The following is a 17,344-nucleotide window of genomic DNA, read 5'->3' as shown; positions in this document are numbered from 1 at the left end:
ACACGAAGCTCGACCCACTAGCGCCGCCGTCTTCAGCTGCTGTTCCTCCGCCGCCCGCCAGGGGGAGCGCAGCAGTATCGATGATGTTTAGTTTTATGTCAGGTGAAAAATGGTCCATCATCACAAGATGTGATGAGATGTGACTTCTTATAACACAAAATAGTAGTAGATTAATAGTAATGATAGTAATACAGTATCATTTTAATAACAACAACAGTAAAAATCATTTTTAATCATTTCTTTTCGTTTTTTCTTCAGAAGGAAAGTGAGTGCATTTATGGTGATGGAAATAATAGTTATGACAAACCTAGTTTGAGTAGCAAACATAATTCTAAAATGCTCTATAAGTCATTTCCACCAATCCACCATGGGGTCTTGTCCTGAAGGTCAGAGATCAAAATCTTTCTGGGGGTTAAAAGCCATAAATTGGGAATCTATTTAGGTGTCAGTCCAGTCAGAAAACACACACTGTGGACTTGATAAGATAAGATAGATTCCATATAATTTAGAGCTGATTTAAATTTGTAAACACTGGATTTTATGTGTGAGGGCAGATTATTCCAGAGAAAACCTGGTCACATTTCAGGGGGTGTTTCTCTGTCCTTTAGATCTCACTGCTGAAGGAGAATCCATAAAAGTGGCCATCACTGCATTGAACATGCATGGACAAAGGAACAAGTGCCTTCATTTGGATAGCGGGAGACCTGTGAGAGCAAATAAATGCATTCAGTTTCATCAGAAATGTTTTATTCTGAAGATACAGTAAATTAATTTTTTTATTTTCCATCTAACAGTCCAGGAGTAAAAGGCAGGTCTGCACATGATAAAGCAGGATCACTTTCCTGAGAGAAAATGTCAAAGTAAACCCGTCTGTTTTCATCACCGTGGCAACATGTTTCCACAGAAACAAGCTTCATTATCACAGGTAAGTCGCTACAGAGCAGGCGTGATTCCTGCTGTAATGATCGAACACATCTCTGTCAGCTTTCTGTATATGAGAGCGTCCTGTGTGGTGACTGTGCTGAGGTCACCACATCTGTGATTTTACTACATGTTCACTGTCAACAGGAAGAAACAGGCAGTTTGTCTGCGGGGGTTGCCATGGTCGTGTCCCTTTCAGCGGTCTGGGAACTTGGACTTGAGTCACTGGTGTTTCCTAGTTTTCGATTCTTGTTTCTTAGTTCTTGTGACGCCATCTTTGCTTCCTGTTTTTACTGTGTGATCTTTCCAGAGATGTGTTTCAGGTCTACGGTTGGTTTATTCGTTATCGTTTCCTCGTATATTCCTCCCTTCTTTCCTGTCTGTTTTCACTGTTCCCTCTCCCTAAGTCTTTTATTGTTTCCAGTTTTTACTGTTTTACTTTTGGATATTTTACCTTTTGTTTCCTAGTTCTGGATGAAGCATCTTTCTGTCTTTTTGGGCCTGTTAAGCAGGCACGTGCAGAGGGGGGGGCTAGAGGGGCTTGAGCACCCGCCCCTTTCCTGATGGGTGCCCAAAGTGCCCTTTTGTTGAGGTAACTTTTTAAAAAAAAATTATTATTATTTTTTATGTGTGTGTGCGTGCAGAGTCCTGTCTGTGCCCCTCAACAATAATATTTAACTATTAATCACAGTTTTGCTAAATAAAAGGATCTGGCTTGCATCAGTCACATGATCACATTTAACCAATGATCGCCCTTGACGGCAGAACGCGCTGGTTACGAGCCGGGAACGAGCTCACAAAGAGCACGCGCATTTTTAGCGGTCCGGAGCTGCAGGAGAAACACAAGTTAACTCAGAGACACAGACTGATGCGACACAACCAGTAAGTAGGTGTACAGCGTGCACTGTAGTGTATAGCACCCAGGAGTATTAGCTTATTACGTACACGTTGGACTGACGAACTGAAACAAACGAGCGTGCTGTGTGTGCAACAGCGCGACAAACATTACCTGTCCTTTTATTAACTGCACAAGTAGTGCTGGTCACAGCTGCTGGCTACCTGTGTAAGGCTGTCATGGGTCTGTAGCTCTGTCACCGTTTTAGGGAACATATTTAGTTTTAAAGTATTTAGAACATATTTCGTTTTAAAGTAAGTTTCCTGCCTTTCTGGAGGGATTATATTTCACTAAAAAACGATCTAATATGCATGTCCACATAATAATTATTATAATTATAATATATTAAAAAACACAAGCTGTATTTTAAAGAACATACATTAAGAAGCAGATTATATTAGATTTATATTTTAAATAAGACAAAAGTTGGATTTTACAGCAGTAAAATGATTGTATCTGTTTAAACATGTAATAAGCTTTGTCCTGCACAGAGTGGATAGTGAAACAAATGGAATCATCATAAATACATTATTTCATATTTATTACTTCCCCCTCCTCATTGCTTTATTATTGTAGCTCTAGTAATGAATAATAATGTAAGGATTCTGGATCAGCACCATGATGCCCATAGTATATACAGTATTCTGAAGAAGGTCTAAAGTGTCACTGTGTGTGTGTGCATGTGTGTGTTTTATGTATATAGATTTTTTTAAATTATTACTCATGATATAACATTGTCCAGACATGGCTGGTAAGGACATGAGGAGGAAACAGCAGAGCTGTGTGAGGCTACTAAAGGCAGGGCTATAACATTTTTCTGTCATCATTTTATTATAGATTAAGTGCTGGAGTTGTTAGGTGTGGATAATTAGATTATAGTTTATTGCAATAGCAAGTTGTGCCTTGTTCTCAGATAGACAGCAAGTGGAGAGTGATATATGAAATGATGGGATGGAAGGAAGAAGAGAAGCAAAGAGTGATTCACAGGCAGAGCCTAAATTATTTCTCACAGTTTTTTGTGTCCTTATGGTTCCAAGCGCTGTCACCAATCTTTGCATTTTGTTATTATCTCATGACACTTGTTTAATCAGCTACCATCTCTCCTGTGGACTTTTTACTGTCTACAGTCTCAGATCAACACAGCCCTGCCCTTCCCATATTAGATTCTTGATGAATGTGTGTTGTTATTCAGCCTGGTTCAATGTGCCCCTTTTTAACTTTGAGCACCCGCCCCTTTAAACCTCTCTGCACGGCCCTGCTGTTAAGTTTGACTTTTTAATAAAAAGGTGGTTAAGTGTGCACTTAAAAGAAAAACAGCATTCTCACACACACACAAGCTGATGCCATGTGTTTGACTGACATTTGTCACTGAGCAGTTGAACAGGTGTACCTAACAGAGTGGCAGGGTGTGTGAATTGTTGCGATTGTGATTAGACGATTGGTTTGTACCTGTAAGATTATGTTTATCTTTTGTTATTCTAAATGTAGATGAATGACATTTTAAGTGTTAACAGTGAAGTGTTGTTCATGCTCAAAGAAGCAGGTCCTTTGATTTCTGTACAAACACAGTGAAAAGCTGCAGTTACACCTGAGCCTGACAGAGCTGCAGAGGTCTGACTGCACTGTGACCGAGGCACAGGACGAGACGATGGACGGCTTCAGCCCGGCTTCAGCCCGCTGTGGTCCTCGCTGCCAACATCAACCTCAGTGCTTTAGACCGAGACCCATGCATCAGAGCACCCTGAGCCTGGGCGACACGCCGCCCTGCTACACCACCACCCACACCCAGGTCTCCTCAGTGCAGTCGCTGTTCGTGTGGATCATCACGCATCCACAGTCTCTACCATCTTAGATTTTATGTTTTCACTAAAAATAGAATACAGGTTCTAATGGTTTTATTTTACATGTCAGTAATGTATACGTTTAAACGTCCTACAAATCCAGCTCTCGGGTACGATTCTAGCCCTTCCCTCTCCTCTTCTCCTGGTCAGAGTTATTCCGGCAGGTCGGCCGATGGACGTCCTCTCGTCTTCCGCCTCAGAGACCCCAGCTTCCCCTCCCAGCACCGCAGCCAGCTGGATCTCCATGACAACAGCATGCCGCCGCAGAGTGTGCTGCAGTCACACAGCAAAGAGGTGTACGCGCCCCAGCACGTGACTCCGGTGAGGCGGAAAACCATCTTTCAGATGGTTAAAGACAGACTCTGGAGTATTTTAAGTCTTATCTACTTACATTTTTACTTCCATCATATTTCTATAACTCTTCTTTTGTGCCTGCATGAATGAGGAAATATTAACATGCTTTATTTCTTTGTGTTGATGCAGTTAAGAGGTCAGAGTTGTTTCGATCTGTTGTCTTTCTGTAGTCACAGTTTTTTCATCCCAGCTTTTATCTCAGTAAGTTGTCACATGACCATCCTGGTGGTGATGATCTGCCTGGACCCTGCATTAGAAGCATATTTTATTAGGGGAAGAAATCAGTTAATGCCAAATCTTCCCTCAGTTATAATTAAAATTATGTTTGGGAGACTTTTCTTTAATTTCAACTTTTTATTTTAGACTTATCTAAATTTTAAAATAACTTATACATGAATTAAAGTAAAGCTACTGCCTGTCATGAAATATTATGACTATATATTAAGGACAGAACCAGCTTCTGCTTCTCTCCAGAGAGTCGACCCAAAGTTGGAAAACTGGACTCGGTATAACAGCAGCCGCGCCATCAGAGAGCTCATCAGTCAGCATCAGCATCATCCACCCGAGTGCCAGAGCACCTACAGGACGGAGCACCCGACCCCGGAGTTCGACGGCTCGTCACTGCAGGCCAGCGGCAGACAGACACAGCGGCACCGACACGACATCCTGACAGGTAACGCTCACAGCTTGTGTCCTTGTGGTCACAGTAATAACGGACCGCGCAGCGCCGTCTTTGAGCGGCACGCTCAGCCACAGTAATGCCATAAAAATCGTATCGTTTCTTAACAGGCAATGCAAACTGTTTTAGCAATCCTGCTTTGTACAGAAAAATGCAGCAAAAACAGAATATCAGGATAATTAATCTCTGCTGTGTGCAACATAATAAAAACTACCAGTAATAACTGTGCATACACTTTCAAAGTATTCCACAGAGGAATAAACTGATTTTTAGTTAGCTTTGCTGTTTGGACATTTGTTCCCTGTCTGCAGGTGAACCGACGCAGGTGTTTGAGCCGGGGAAGTCCAGCAGACGGTCCAGAGATCAGCAGCTGTGGGCGACCAGACGCTGGGAGACGGACTGTACTGCGTTCAGACTCTACTGATAGAAAGTAACGCCACAGCAAACCTCCATTAAATGTGCAAACCCTGTCAGGACTCTGTGGTCTGCAGATGCTTCTCAGAGCATTCCTATATGATGCAGGAACAGCATTTCTCCTCCAGGACTCAGTGAACAGAAACAATAAGTGAACTTTAACTGAAGGGGCTCAGATGGGCAGGAAAACACAGAAATACTAAAATCCAAAGCCCACGAGAGGCTCCAGCAGGGAGTCGACCGCCAGCTTTACAGCATAAATAAACACGTTTACAGCCGGACAGGTGAGACACAGGTGGCTGTAGCTGCTAGCATTTTTATAGCATCATCTGACCAATGATATGGCTGCTGTGAGGTACTAACAGACACGGCAAGAAATATTGGTGAAATTCTGGCTGTTACTAATCAGCAGGTCTGTGTGATACAAGCATACAGTGTGTGGTGATTGCCAAGTTATCAGCTAATGCCATCACCCTCTCATCCAAATATCACTACTGGACCCAAAATTCTAGGGTCCTAAGCCACTAATGAAAGCCCCCAGTTTAACCAACAATAAAAGCTTCAAATCTGAGAGAAATATTCAATCCTGTACTCCCACTGTGGTCCAATAACGTGCCAATGATCAGTGGGTCGGATCACTGTGGAGCTGTGAGGTGTTTGGTCCTGAGAGAATACACGGCGCAGGTGTGCTGCCAACGGTCAGGACAGTGCAGGTCTGGAAGGAGGGCAGGGCTCACACACATGAAGACCAAGAAACAACCTCATTTAAATCACTTTATTCGTGTGTAAAGATCTCCAATAAACACAAATAATGAAATGAGTTGAAATACCAGAAATAAGAAGACTGAGGAGAAACGAACACATAAATAACAAGAAAAGGACAGACGGGGACAGAGAAGAAAGGGTGGGGCCTATTTACAGAGACGCCCCACGTCACCGACGCACTGTGGGGTTTTATCCCAGCACTAACAGAGTCCAGCTAGCAGCGGTACAGCAGTAGGCCTGTCTCTACCAACAGTTTCAGCTCCGCTTCAAATCCAGTTTTGTTTTCAGCACTAAATTCAAACACAAGTGAAGCAGAAGAAGCACAAAAACGTAAAAAGACCTGCTGTTAATCCCCCCCCCCCCAAAAAAAAAATCATTGCTGTCTGAGAGGTTAAAATGAGGCAGCAATGCTACACAAACTGCTCAGTAGTCTAAGTAGAGGGAACGGCTTTGAAAGCATCGACGCCTCCAAGCGAAGCACAGCTGATCTAAGAAACAGAAGGATGATGTTTGACTGGGACATTTCCACGTGTGATCACCTTCATTTGGTGGCAGCATGCATGGCAGGTTAATTCAAAAGCAAAATAAAACCTTGTGTGTGATGAGGTTTAAATGTGTGTGTGAGAAATGAAACTGTGTGAAAATCAAAACAAAGTGCAGAGACCCGGGCAGCAGGAGGACTTTTTAAACTCCCCTGCTCCTTTTTCTTCACTTTCCTCCACTTTCCCATCGTCTTGTTGCGTTTTCTCGTCTTGCAGAGATTCCCCTCTTCACAGCGAACGCTCATCTACTCGTTCTTCTTCTCCTTCTGCTTCATCAGTTTGTTGATCTCCCTCTTGGCCATGCCGGCGTACTTCGTGATGATGCCGTGCTGGTTCAGGCCGGGCAGCAGCAGCAGGAAGCTCACTGCAACGAGAAGAACAAAAAAAGTGTGCAAAGATTTTAAATCGGACGCTTTGAGCGCTGAAACGTTTACAGACAGCACGTGATGAACTTTGACACGCTGCCTGTGTGTGTCTGAAACCACAGTTTGCTCCTGTGAGAAAAATGAAATCATCCAAACCTGACTGTCACAAAACTGTTTGAAGGTCAAAGGTGAAAGTGGCTTTAGTTTTAATTTTCTTACTTGCCAATAATCTCATAGTGAAACACCTGCAGGCTCTTATTTTGAAACATAATTTATACTAACAGATTAAAAAAAAAAAGAAAGAAAAGAAAATGCTCTTAAACTGCCACCAGGGGGCATCGAGTAGAGAAAGAACACCTCATGGTTGCGAGGTCAAATTAATGAAACGGTTAATTTTGCACGCGCTCAGTCTAATGACCAGAGAGGATTATCCGGGATGATCAGGCGGCACACGCGTCCGGTTTCAATCCACCAGGATCGCTTTGAATGGACAGACCGATGGACGACTTCAGCGTGGCTGCATCGAGCTTTCCAACCACCAATCACAGCAGGGATAAAGTGACGGCGTGTCGATGGTTTCAGGTTCTGCTGCATCCTGCAAGACTGACCGATATGAAAAATACTTTCACTCTGTCAGATCAGCGTTTCCCTTCAAAGCCAGCATCGGCTGAAAACCTGCGTTGGTTTTCACGGCTCACTTGGCATCACTCCCCGTGTTCATGTCAGAACAATCAGTGACTTGTTCACAGCTTTCACTCAGCTCTCTGAGCAGTGACTCACTGACACCGCACAGCCCGAGGAACATTAGCCACTGATTTAAGAAAGACGGTGAGGAGCCGCTGCTTGTACTCCACCCGATGCTGGCAGATGAAGTCTTCACATGAAAGCAGCTGCTTAACCAGACGAGCCTGAAGAGCAACCAGATTAAAACCCACAGTCACATGATCTCTGATTGCCTTTCTGCTCTGTTTCTGTCAGAGGAACACTCGACATGTCTCAGCTTATGTAAGTGGGGATTAGCCCACTCACAGCTCGCCAGACCTGCTGATCTAACCCCCCCCGGCAGCTTTAAGACGTGTTCGCCCTCTGCAGCGGTGAGACATGGTTTCAAGTTTTACTGCACGTTTCTGTAAAGACTTCCACAATCAGCCCCATTAATAATGAATACCCCTGATCCACTCAGAGCCACATGCAGAGCTTCAAACATGCAAAAACCTGCCAAATATCAAAGATAAATATCAGTCTAAAGCACCATCGGCCATTAAATTAACTTGAACACAGAAGCATTTAAAACTGCTGATGAACACGAGTGCCTCTTCCTCTTCAGTCACGTACGAGTTTCTGTCCGCAGAAAATGCACGAAAGGCTCAACTTCCACATTCAGCGAAAGCAGTTTTAAAGAAGGACCCGAGAGCAGAGACGAGCATTTAAGATTTCTCATTTTAATCCCGACACTCTGCGAGCCTTTCATTAAAACCGAAATGTCTTAAAACAGAATGAAGCTGGGCGGGGTCTGCAGGCACGCCTTCAGCAAAATGTCAAAGACTATGTCCACTTCAGCCTGTGTGTGAAGGATTACACAGAGGTTTAAGGACATAAATCATTGTGTTCTGGAGCGACAGAGCAGAGGAAGCCAAACCAAGAGGTGAACAAGTCTCCCAGTATTAACTGTCCGGGTCCCCCCCCCCACAGAAGAACTGAAAAAAAGAAAGAAAATCAGCCCAGGACAGAAAAATAAAGAAACGGGCAGTGTGGGATGAGCAGCAAGCTCTTGTTTCTCTCTCTCTAAAAGGAGAAGAGTGTAACACCTTCTTTAAAGGTTGCTGGCATCATCCAAACAGGTCTGCAGCTGAGCGCGGGAGTTTCACCTGGAAGCCGGGAACACGGCTCACCCTCAGCTTGCTCTCCTACATCGTCTCTATCACAAACCCCTGAAGCCACATCGGAGTTTGTTTTTGACCTGATGTGGAGTTTGTGCAAAAACATCTAATGCACAACAACAAACTGTGAAGAGCACATTTAAAATAAAATCTGGCATTACAGTAAGACTTGTGTCGTTTTAATGTCAGAGTGGTATTGAAGCGTGTTTACAGTGAGACCCGATTACTGATACAAAGCCCAAACCTGACGGCACACGAGGTACGAGTGCTTTACCTTTGGTAGTCACACCGGGTCTGAACCGCTCACCAGATGTTTGCCTAATAGTATTATTAAAAGTGACTTTACAGCTCAACAATTTGAGACATGAAGGAGCGTGTGATTGGACAGCAGCCAGCAGGGGAGAGTGCAGGAAGGAAACCCACAAAGATATGAGTGAAACATGGCTGATAACAGTGGCGATAAACAAAACAGTCTTTTTGTAGTCAAGTGAAAGTATACTCACCGATCAGGTACGTCAGGAACAGGTTGTGCACCTGCTGTCCGATCCAGGCCACAGCCAGCAGGCTGCTGATCACTGAGGCAAAGTACTGTGGAGATCAGGAGGTCAGGTTACATTCAGCTCAATTTCATTAGCAAGTCATCATTCAGAAGGAAGAGTCAGAATGGCCACTGAATGAGAACGAGTCACACAGGCTGTGAAAAACTCTGTTCTGGCTGCCCGTGACCCAGTTTGAGGTCTGCTAAGTGGAGCAGCAAAGTCAGATCAGCTGATATTTTTATCTGGAGCACAGAGAGAGCTCCCTGTTGTAATAAAACTTCCATTTACTGCAGCTTATTTGATTCATTCAGGTTCCCTGTAGCTCAGGGCAAGTTAGACTTTAACTCTGCTCAGACCAAATAGGTACAGGTCTATACAGGCCAGAACATCCAGACTGGCCAACAGCCTGTATCCACAGGCTGTGAGGCTCCTGAACTCTCTGCCCCCCTCTCACGGACAATAACCATATCCAACTTCTTAATAGCACTGAACTTACTTGTCATGTTCTCATGTTGTTGCTAAGGGTTGTCTTATTGCACTGGAGTCACACTGGGTTAAATATTTACACTTGGGTTTTAAGGGGTATTTATTATTTTCTTCATTATTTTATTTACGGGTTGTACGGAAGCCCCAAATGCAATTTCATTGTTCTCTGACAATGACAATAAATAAATAAATACTGAAAAGCAAAGGTCACAGACTGTTTTTGGGACTAAACGCTTGCCTTCAGCAGCCAATCAGATACAGCCCCTTCACTGTGCACGCTAAGCTAGCCTACAAAGATCAGCTTATCAGAACTTTGTGCAAATGTGATTCATTTTGGAGCCTGGGAACATTGTGGAAAGTTTTGTGCCTCTTCTTCACCGACTGCAACACAGTCAAAAGCTTCCAACTACAAACACACAGCATGGCTGAGACCAGCAAGAGGCAGCTGATTACACTTACAACTATTATAGTGAGGTGTTTAGTTGCAACATCAGATGCAGGATTGGGAATTTATGTCTTAAAAATGCTGGATTTGGAGGGGTTGGGATCAAAGTGAAAGCTCTGAGCGTACCATTTTGGGTTTTTCCTCCTTGAGGGTGCAGAGGCGCTTCCACCAGCCCACGATGCGGCGCTCAGTCTTCACCAGGTTCCCACAGATCTCGTGGAAACGCTGCTGCTGCTCGGTGGTCCTGCAGGAGCAGAGTTCAAGGTGTTACAGACAATGAGAAAACTCACTCAACGGTCCTGGCTGCAGAGTTTCTGCTGAGTTAAAGCTCAGGCCTGAAGAAAGGTTTTCACCAACATTTCCTAATCTCACCATCAAGAGGAAGCCAGTGAGTCACACACAGCCGCCTGCAACACTTAGCTCTATTTAAACCAATGAGAGTGAGAAAAAAAAAAAAAAAAACAGTGTTGTTGCATTAACGTTTTTAATGTGACCTAATAAATGTCTAAGCTCCATTAGAGCTGAAATGATCAGCTGACTCACAGATGATCAGCTGCAGCAGGCACAAATATTTCAGATCACGGGGCAAAAAACTTCAATATCAGCTTCTCAGCATATTTAAACTTCCTCACTTTCTGCTTTAGAAAATCCAACCTACAACAGGAGGAGGTCCACCTAACCTCCTCCTGTCACCAGGTAACAGCACTGAGTTGCGGCCCAGCTGACTGCAACTTGTGCTGCTCTGAGCTTAAGCAGAACCAGAACCAAGAACCTGATCAGGGGAAGAACTGGGTCTATTGAACACAAGCTACCAGCTGGATAAGAGGCAGGAGAATAGAATCCTCCATTTATAAAAACGTGTACCTGACAAAACATAAAGGACACACAGGAGAGGTGCTGCCCATCAACATCACTACAGGTACAGAGTAAACTCTCCCGGGCTGCTCGCAGCACAAACCAGCTCTGCTTGAAGTTCAGTTCCAAACTTTCTCACATTCTGGAGTTCAGTAAGACAAACAAGCAAAATCACTGACAGGTGGAAGTTTCACTGTTTGGGAATCACCCAACAACAATCTCCGACCATAATTTGCCTCACAGCCAATAAACTGGAACACCACATCGCACGCTGCACTGCTGTGAAGGCTAAAGAGATCAAACAGTGAAGGACAAGAGGGGACAGCTGGGAAGTGTGGCCTCTATTTTCTGCTTCGCCATCACTCCCTATTTCAGTCCTTGTTGTCGGGGAGCCAAACAGGGACCGTGACCAGCTTCGTGTTACAGACTCGCACAGATACGCCAGCTTTCTGCCGTCTCAGTGAGATCAAAGGACATTGGTCAGGCTCTGCAGACAAATAGCTCATCATCCCGAGGCTGTAACCGAAAATGTAAACAGGCTTTTTAATCTCCCTACATAAACCAAGCCCCCAGCGGTAGATTAAAAACAAGCGAAAATCTCAAAAACTGTACATCATCACCCAGAGGCTGTGTTGAGTGTGAAGCAGTGCAGGTCACGCTCTGCTGATGCAAGCTTTTATATCAGCTGGAGGATGACGTGCAGCACACCGTGCCAGCTGAAGGCTGTTATCCTATCCTGTCCTGGGTGTCTGGTTGTCACCATCCAACACAAACAGCTGAATCAACGGGCTGCTCGCCGAGTACTGGCTACTGCCGAAGCTTCGTGAAGCCGTGGGACAGTCTGCCATTTACCTCGAACTGAAAATGAAACGCCCCTTTGGCTGCAGGTCTCTAATAATCTAGTTTGTTATGTTTTACTAACAAACAAAGAGGATGAGAGGACTCCAGGTGCAGCTCAGCCAACAGGCTTTACAACTCGTCTTAACCAACTAACTCTCCAGGTGAGCCGCCCTCATTATGAAGGCGGGGCAATTTTACACAGTCAGTTCTGTAGAGGCTTTCAAAACCATCGGTTTCCCTACACATGCACGTTTTGTTGGGCAGGTCGCGTGGACTTACTGATGACCATCCTCCGAAAACATACTAGGACGGTCCAAAATTCAGCTTGGACCCATTTTGATGTAAATAGCAGTAGAGCAGGGCGACGTGACCAAAAATATTTATCAGGATATACATTTGAAAATTTGCAATAACGATATAACTGACACCAGACAAAATACTTTACAACTCCACAACTTTATTTGTGCAAAAAAAACAAAACAAAAAACAACAAGTCAATGCATTTTCACTTACACAATCAGCTGTTTTTTTATGTGCATTAAAGTTATATAAATATTTAAAGTGCAAATGAAAACTCCTCGCTGACAGTTTAACCAAAAGGCATTTCCAGTGGAAACTGGCCGACACATCCTCAGCATAACCATGTATAACATCCACAAAACTTAACGAGGTGATACACACACACACACAATACGGTAACATTATGTTGAAGCACAGTACGTATCACTCCGCGAGGCTCCGCCTACGACAGCCGTAACGCTCCGACAATCCATCAAGCGGTGCGGCTTCGTAGCTTAGCAAAGTCGTACTGAAACATCTGACAGATGTTCGAGCGCCGTGCACATAAAATCGTTTCGAGGTCAGTAAACACAACCAGAGTTCATACATAAGGCACACGGGATTATAAGGGGCTCTGTCGACTTTCAGAAAAATCAAAGTATTGATTTTAAGTGCGCCGTATTTTCCAAACAACACGGTAATAACGACGGCCCGCTAGCATGCGCTACCAAAAATAGTGCTTTGTTGTGTGTCTGACGGAAGAAAGCTAAACCAGTTCCACACCAGTGAAGCTGCAGCATTTTTACAAACCAGTTCAGGTTCATCTGTTTCATTCAACAATCCGCTTTCGCTCTTCTCGTTCGCCATGTGCGTATGAAAACAAAGGCACAGCGCATGCGCGTTTTACCCACTTTCTATCGCCATATTTCATTTTCTTATCGTTGGCTAACATTGTAGCGGTATTACCATGAACGGTATGATATGGCCCAGCCCTAAATAGCAGTAAATAAAAACAAAACCCGTGTGAGGCATGAACTGTTTCTGGCTTCTAAAGCAGGCCAGACCACCACTGCTTTAAACCGGCACAGCTGGAGGGAACCCCCCCTCCTGTTTTTGTTTTTTTAAACCATACGTCTTCCTTTTCTCCGCTCACCTTTCCCCTTCAGCTTCATGTTGCCTCAGAATTTATTATCTTCCTCCTCAGTGGACTGTTTAACTGGTTATCGTCCAGTTAGACCATGACATGTGTTGTGCTCACTCACACAGCTGTTCTCATTACACCATCTGAGATCACCCTCTCTGTTGCTTCATCACTTCTGATTTGCAGAAAAAACAAGAATCAAAGACACAGAAACAAAGTCATATGAAGCTGCTTCGCTCATAGTTAAGGCTGAGTTGGAACGATCCTGAAACCCTGATAAGCATCCAGTTTCATCCTCCTGTGGAAGTCTGTTGAACGTTGCGATAATATATATCCTCCTCTTTCACAACTCAGTTTAGTCAAAGACCAAAGCTGGAGGTCATCTCTGAAGCCAGAGTGATGTAGGAAGCCTTCAGAACTGACTGACAAAACAGGAAAACCTGTCTACATAGGGGCGAAGCAAATATGACAGAGCTCTCACCACTTATTGGAGCCAAACACTCGGGGGGCGAGGGTGGGCACCAGATAGTCGGCCAGGCAGAGCAACATGACGGTGCAGGACAGGCCGGTCAGCACTGATGGGTCCAAGTAGTAGATGAGCCTGGAGGATGAACACAAAACAGGCAGAACGGGTTTGAACATTTCATTGTTTAAAATCACGCCTTCATTTTGTTACGATTGTTACGATTTGGGGATCTCTGCTCATGAACGCTGGAGCGTACAAAGCACCTGCAGCTGAAAGACATGAACACTGAGGGTGTGTGAAACAAGCAGGAAGGCATCAGAAACAGTGCAGCAGTGTTCCAGTCTGGATTCACCTTCAGTAGATTTCAGGAATAACCTAATAACGGCCCAACCGAAGCTCATTTAGCAGAAGCTAATCTGCATTGTTTTGCTTTGTGTTTCAACAATGTGGAAAAGATTAACATTAAGCTGAGTGTTCTGACAACCAGCTGGAAAACTGTAATTAGGACACTCGTTTTACATCAGTGTGGGCTTATATTACTTGTCACAGGCAATTAATTATTATCTTATTTAGTAATAAATCAGGCCTCAAGAATCAGCCTGCCAAAGCCTCCATTTCACCCCGCAGGATACAGGTTACACTGCTGTTCTTTCTGTGGTGACGCCTGCTTTACTAACCGAGAGCACAAGTGTCTGGAAGAGAGTAAGAGAGTAGTGCGACTTGTCGAGTTTGACTGACAAAATCGTCGTTTTGGATTTCTTTGGTTCATCGATCTGAAAACTAAAAACATCTGTTTGTTAGCGGTTTTGTAATCGTAGTGCTCCTCTGACAACATCACGGTCTGAGCTTGAACACTACAAGAAACAGTTCAAATGTCTACCATGGTTTTTCTAGTGGTTTAAATAAGAGACAGTGTGTGTGTGTGTGTGTGTGTGTGTGTGTGTGTGTGTGTGTGTTGACCAGAAGCCGCACACTGAAAGCAGACCTGTATTAGCTCTGCACCCTGTTCACTCGTGGTTGTAATTATACGACTCATTTAAGTTAACAAAAGCAGACAAGACTCCACAGCTAACTCAGTTCCACAGGGCAAAGATAGAAATGGCTGCTGTGCACCACTAACACGTTACACATCCTAAATTACACCATCCAGAGCTGCTGCGCAATTCTAGCAGTATGTTAGCAGACAGGAAGGCCTCTGTGCAGTACAGACAGTTGAAGGATGGGAAACGAGCAGAGATACTCCAAGAGAGGAGATTTTACCTGAAGACAGAATCACCTGCACACAACAGTTGTAAGAAAAAGTGCAAATGGATAACAAAAAGTGACATTACAACCAACCCAAAACCAGAAAAGACTTACAGTTATGATGTGATTATAGCCCTATGTCAAATACTTAAAGTAGTTTTTGAATAATTTATACTCCTGACTGAAGGTAAACCTACATAAAGACACACTTAAACAAAATGTACTACAAAATAATTAATCCAGGGAATCCACCAGAATCTTAAAATACTGTGATGCAAATCTTTGGTCAACCAACCATCAGACTGCTGATTAAATCAGAAAAATACCTGACCAAAGACATAACACTTTGTACTGTTAGTTTTACACTGGAAGAAATAAATCTGAGTAATTCCACCTTGGTTTACTTTGCTCAGCCCATCTGAGATCAAACCGGGCTGCTTTTAGTCGCTGGCAGATGTAAACTATAAAAATTGAATATAAGACATGGCCAGCCTCTCCCTGCTCTCCTGTAACAGATAGCTATCACTGCTGAGAGGAAGGAAATGTGTGGTGCCAGCTGTGTAGCGCCCACTCTGAAGCAGACTCACAGGAAGAGCACGGTGGTCGCGCCCATCAGCGCTCCGGGGAACCAGGGCTTCTCCCAACGCAGGACCTGATCCCCAGCCAGGATCACCTCACGCCAGCACTGCAGCTGCTCTTCCAGCTGGGCCGTCTCCTGGGCCTGAACACACAAACAAACCTTTACACATTACCTAACTGACCATCAAACTGTGCGATATCAGTGTAATCTGAGGGGATTGTGTACTCAGGAGGGCAGTCTCTCCAGGAGTTAGTATAAAGGTGACATTACTGTGCTGCCTCTGGAAGAGCAACTAGCACCTTTAAAGTCATATAATGTGGGTTTATCCTGCTGTTTCACACACAGAACACCTGAATGTAACGATACTCCTTTATATGGCTCTCAGTTTGTGTGTTTTGTGGCCTAGAAGTCTATTTGAGAAGCAAATTGATAAACAGGGTGTGTATCTTTGGTGATAAGACGGCGCAGTGACAGTGCACTACACGTAGAAATAACCGGGGACAAACACAGGCTGTCAAACCACGTCGAATGAGCGTGTGATGACTCGATCTCAGTTTGTTTTAAAGCTTTAAAATAATTTCTGCGTTAGGGCGAGGCAGCACCTCCACAAAAAGGAAGCGTCCCCGCTGCTGAAGCTAAAATAAGCATGCTAACTAGTCAGCGAGCTAAGGTTAGCTGCGGTCAGCACGGACGGACGGATAAGCGATCAGGGTTAAATCGCTTAGCTTAGACTTTTCAGCTGCCCCCATGTGCAAAGTTCACACTATTTACACGAATCTCTAAACACCACAGTAGTGTTAGTGCCGTCAGATTAGCAGCGACGTGCGAGGCTAACTCTCCTGCTGCAAACACGCCTACATCGAACACGAGCCCTTAAATTCGCCATACTGTGTTTTAAAAATGCTTCATACTTACCATCAAGTTCACGCTTTTGTTGTCTCCTTCCGCCATTATCTCTAAACTGAGCGGCCTACTTTCTAATGTGGAGTTCTTTTATGAGTTTTCGGAGAAACGACCAACAGAAGGACAGCACCCTCCGCTCCCGTTAGCTTCAGCGCCACTAACGGTAGAGCCGAGGAGGCAGGATGTTTTTAACTGAAAAACCTACGTCACACATGAGGAACTCTGGGTAATAGAGTTCCAATATCAATCCTTGCCTTTCGAAAACATCTTCTTCTTTTGTATAGGGTTTATTGGCGGTTGGCAAACAGCAAAATTGTACATTACCGCCACCACGTGGTGTGGAGTGTGGACCGAAATGACAATTTAAAAAAATAAAATAAAATAAAATAAAATAAAATAAAATAAAATATTCAAATTCTCCGGAACAAATCGGTCTGCCTTAAAAACCAAAATACAGCCTGATAACTTTCACTTATAGAGCTCATGCGAAATAAATCAAACAAGTCCAACTTCACTTTCATATCGTCCAGCTTTTTGATCAGTTGTCTCCTTTCCATTTCATACTTCTGACAATGCAATAAAACATGTTCTTTTTTTCCTGTTCCCTACTGCAGTCACACTCCCCTGCACAGTGTTTACCTATTAAAAATAATGTGCTATTTAAGCCAGTGTGTCCAAATCTCAGTCGAGATATAATCGTCTCCTCTCTCCTGTTTTGTCCAGTACTTCTCATTTCCCCACTTTCCTTTGGATGTTTACAGCCATCGCCCTTTCCTCTCCTCCTCCCATTGCTTTTGCCACCTTTCCTTCATTTTGTGTCGTATTTGCTCTTGAGGAACTACTACTGCATCAGGGAGCATCCATGGTGGTATTGTAGGCAACGGTACTGTTTGACATGTTGATCTTGTC

The 17,344-nt window shown here is 44.0% G+C and overlaps 2 protein-coding genes across 10 annotated transcripts; one reads left to right on the top strand and one right to left on the bottom strand.

Annotated features, from left to right (window-relative positions):
- The first annotated feature begins 37 nt into the window (after window positions 1-37).
- Window positions 38-6,502, top strand: LOC146712014 (uncharacterized). Of its 9 annotated transcripts, none has more exons than XM_085455102.1 (8): window positions 38-102; window positions 609-706; window positions 795-925; window positions 1,390-1,513; window positions 3,386-3,605; window positions 3,808-3,978; window positions 4,486-4,684; window positions 5,002-6,502. In XM_085455102.1, the coding sequence occupies exons 4-8, from the start codon at window positions 1,485-1,487 to the stop codon at window positions 5,112-5,114; spliced, it is 732 nt and encodes a 243-aa protein (XP_085311228.1). In that variant the 5' UTR covers window positions 38-102; window positions 609-706; window positions 795-925; window positions 1,390-1,484; the 3' UTR covers window positions 5,115-6,502. The 9 variants fall into 9 exon arrangements, with proteins under 9 accessions (XP_085311228.1, XP_085311232.1, XP_085311231.1 ...); XM_085455106.1 differs by having other exon boundaries at window positions 3,360-3,605; XM_085455105.1 differs by lacking the exon at window positions 1,390-1,513 and having other exon boundaries at window positions 3,360-3,605.
- On the bottom strand, window positions 5,866-16,617 carry arl6ip1 (ARL6 interacting reticulophagy regulator 1). Its single transcript, XM_085455110.1, has 6 exons — window positions 16,448-16,617; window positions 15,540-15,673; window positions 13,723-13,842; window positions 10,253-10,370; window positions 9,160-9,244; window positions 5,866-6,775 (listed from the first exon to the last, which is right to left on the bottom strand). The coding sequence occupies exons 1-6, from the start codon at window positions 16,481-16,483 to the stop codon at window positions 6,657-6,659; spliced, it is 612 nt and encodes a 203-aa protein (XP_085311236.1). The 5' UTR covers window positions 16,484-16,617; the 3' UTR covers window positions 5,866-6,656.
- Window positions 16,618-17,344: the final 727 nt, after the last annotated feature.

Source organism: Copadichromis virginalis, linkage group LG4 (assembly GCF_057382275.1).
Source record: "Copadichromis virginalis isolate Kocher_CV1m ecotype Utaka linkage group LG4, C_Virginalis_male_GT1.1, whole genome shotgun sequence".
Taxonomy (NCBI): Eukaryota; Metazoa; Chordata; class Actinopteri; order Cichliformes; family Cichlidae; genus Copadichromis; species Copadichromis virginalis.
Note: the sequence above shows the minus strand (reverse complement) of the source record. Positions and strands in the feature narration are given on the sequence as shown.

What these genes read in the sequence shown, in the direction of transcription:
- LOC146712014 (XM_085455100.1), top strand. Translation starts at nt 1,052, where the DNA reads ATGTTCACTGTCAACAGGAAGAAACAGGCAGTTTGTCTGCGGGGGTTG. An exon ending in CGCCCCAGCACGTGACTCCG is followed by an intron (nt 3,979 to 4,485) that starts GTGAGGCGGAAA and finishes GCTTCTCTCCAG; the next exon opens with AGAGTCGACCCAAAGTTGGA. An exon ending in CCGACACGACATCCTGACAG is followed by an intron (nt 4,685 to 5,001) that starts GTAACGCTCACA and finishes CCCTGTCTGCAG; the next exon opens with GTGAACCGACGCAGGTGTTT.
- arl6ip1 (XM_085455110.1), bottom strand. Translation starts at nt 16,483, where the DNA reads ATGGCGGAAGGAGACAACAAAAGCGTGAACTTGATG. An exon ending in ACAAAAGCGTGAACTTGATG is followed by an intron (nt 15,674 to 16,447) that starts GTAAGTATGAAG and finishes TTGTGTGTTCAG; the next exon opens with GCCCAGGAGACGGCCCAGCT. An exon ending in GCGACCACCGTGCTCTTCCT is followed by an intron (nt 13,843 to 15,539) that starts GTGAGTCTGCTT and finishes TTCATCCTCCAG; the next exon opens with GCTCATCTACTACTTGGACC.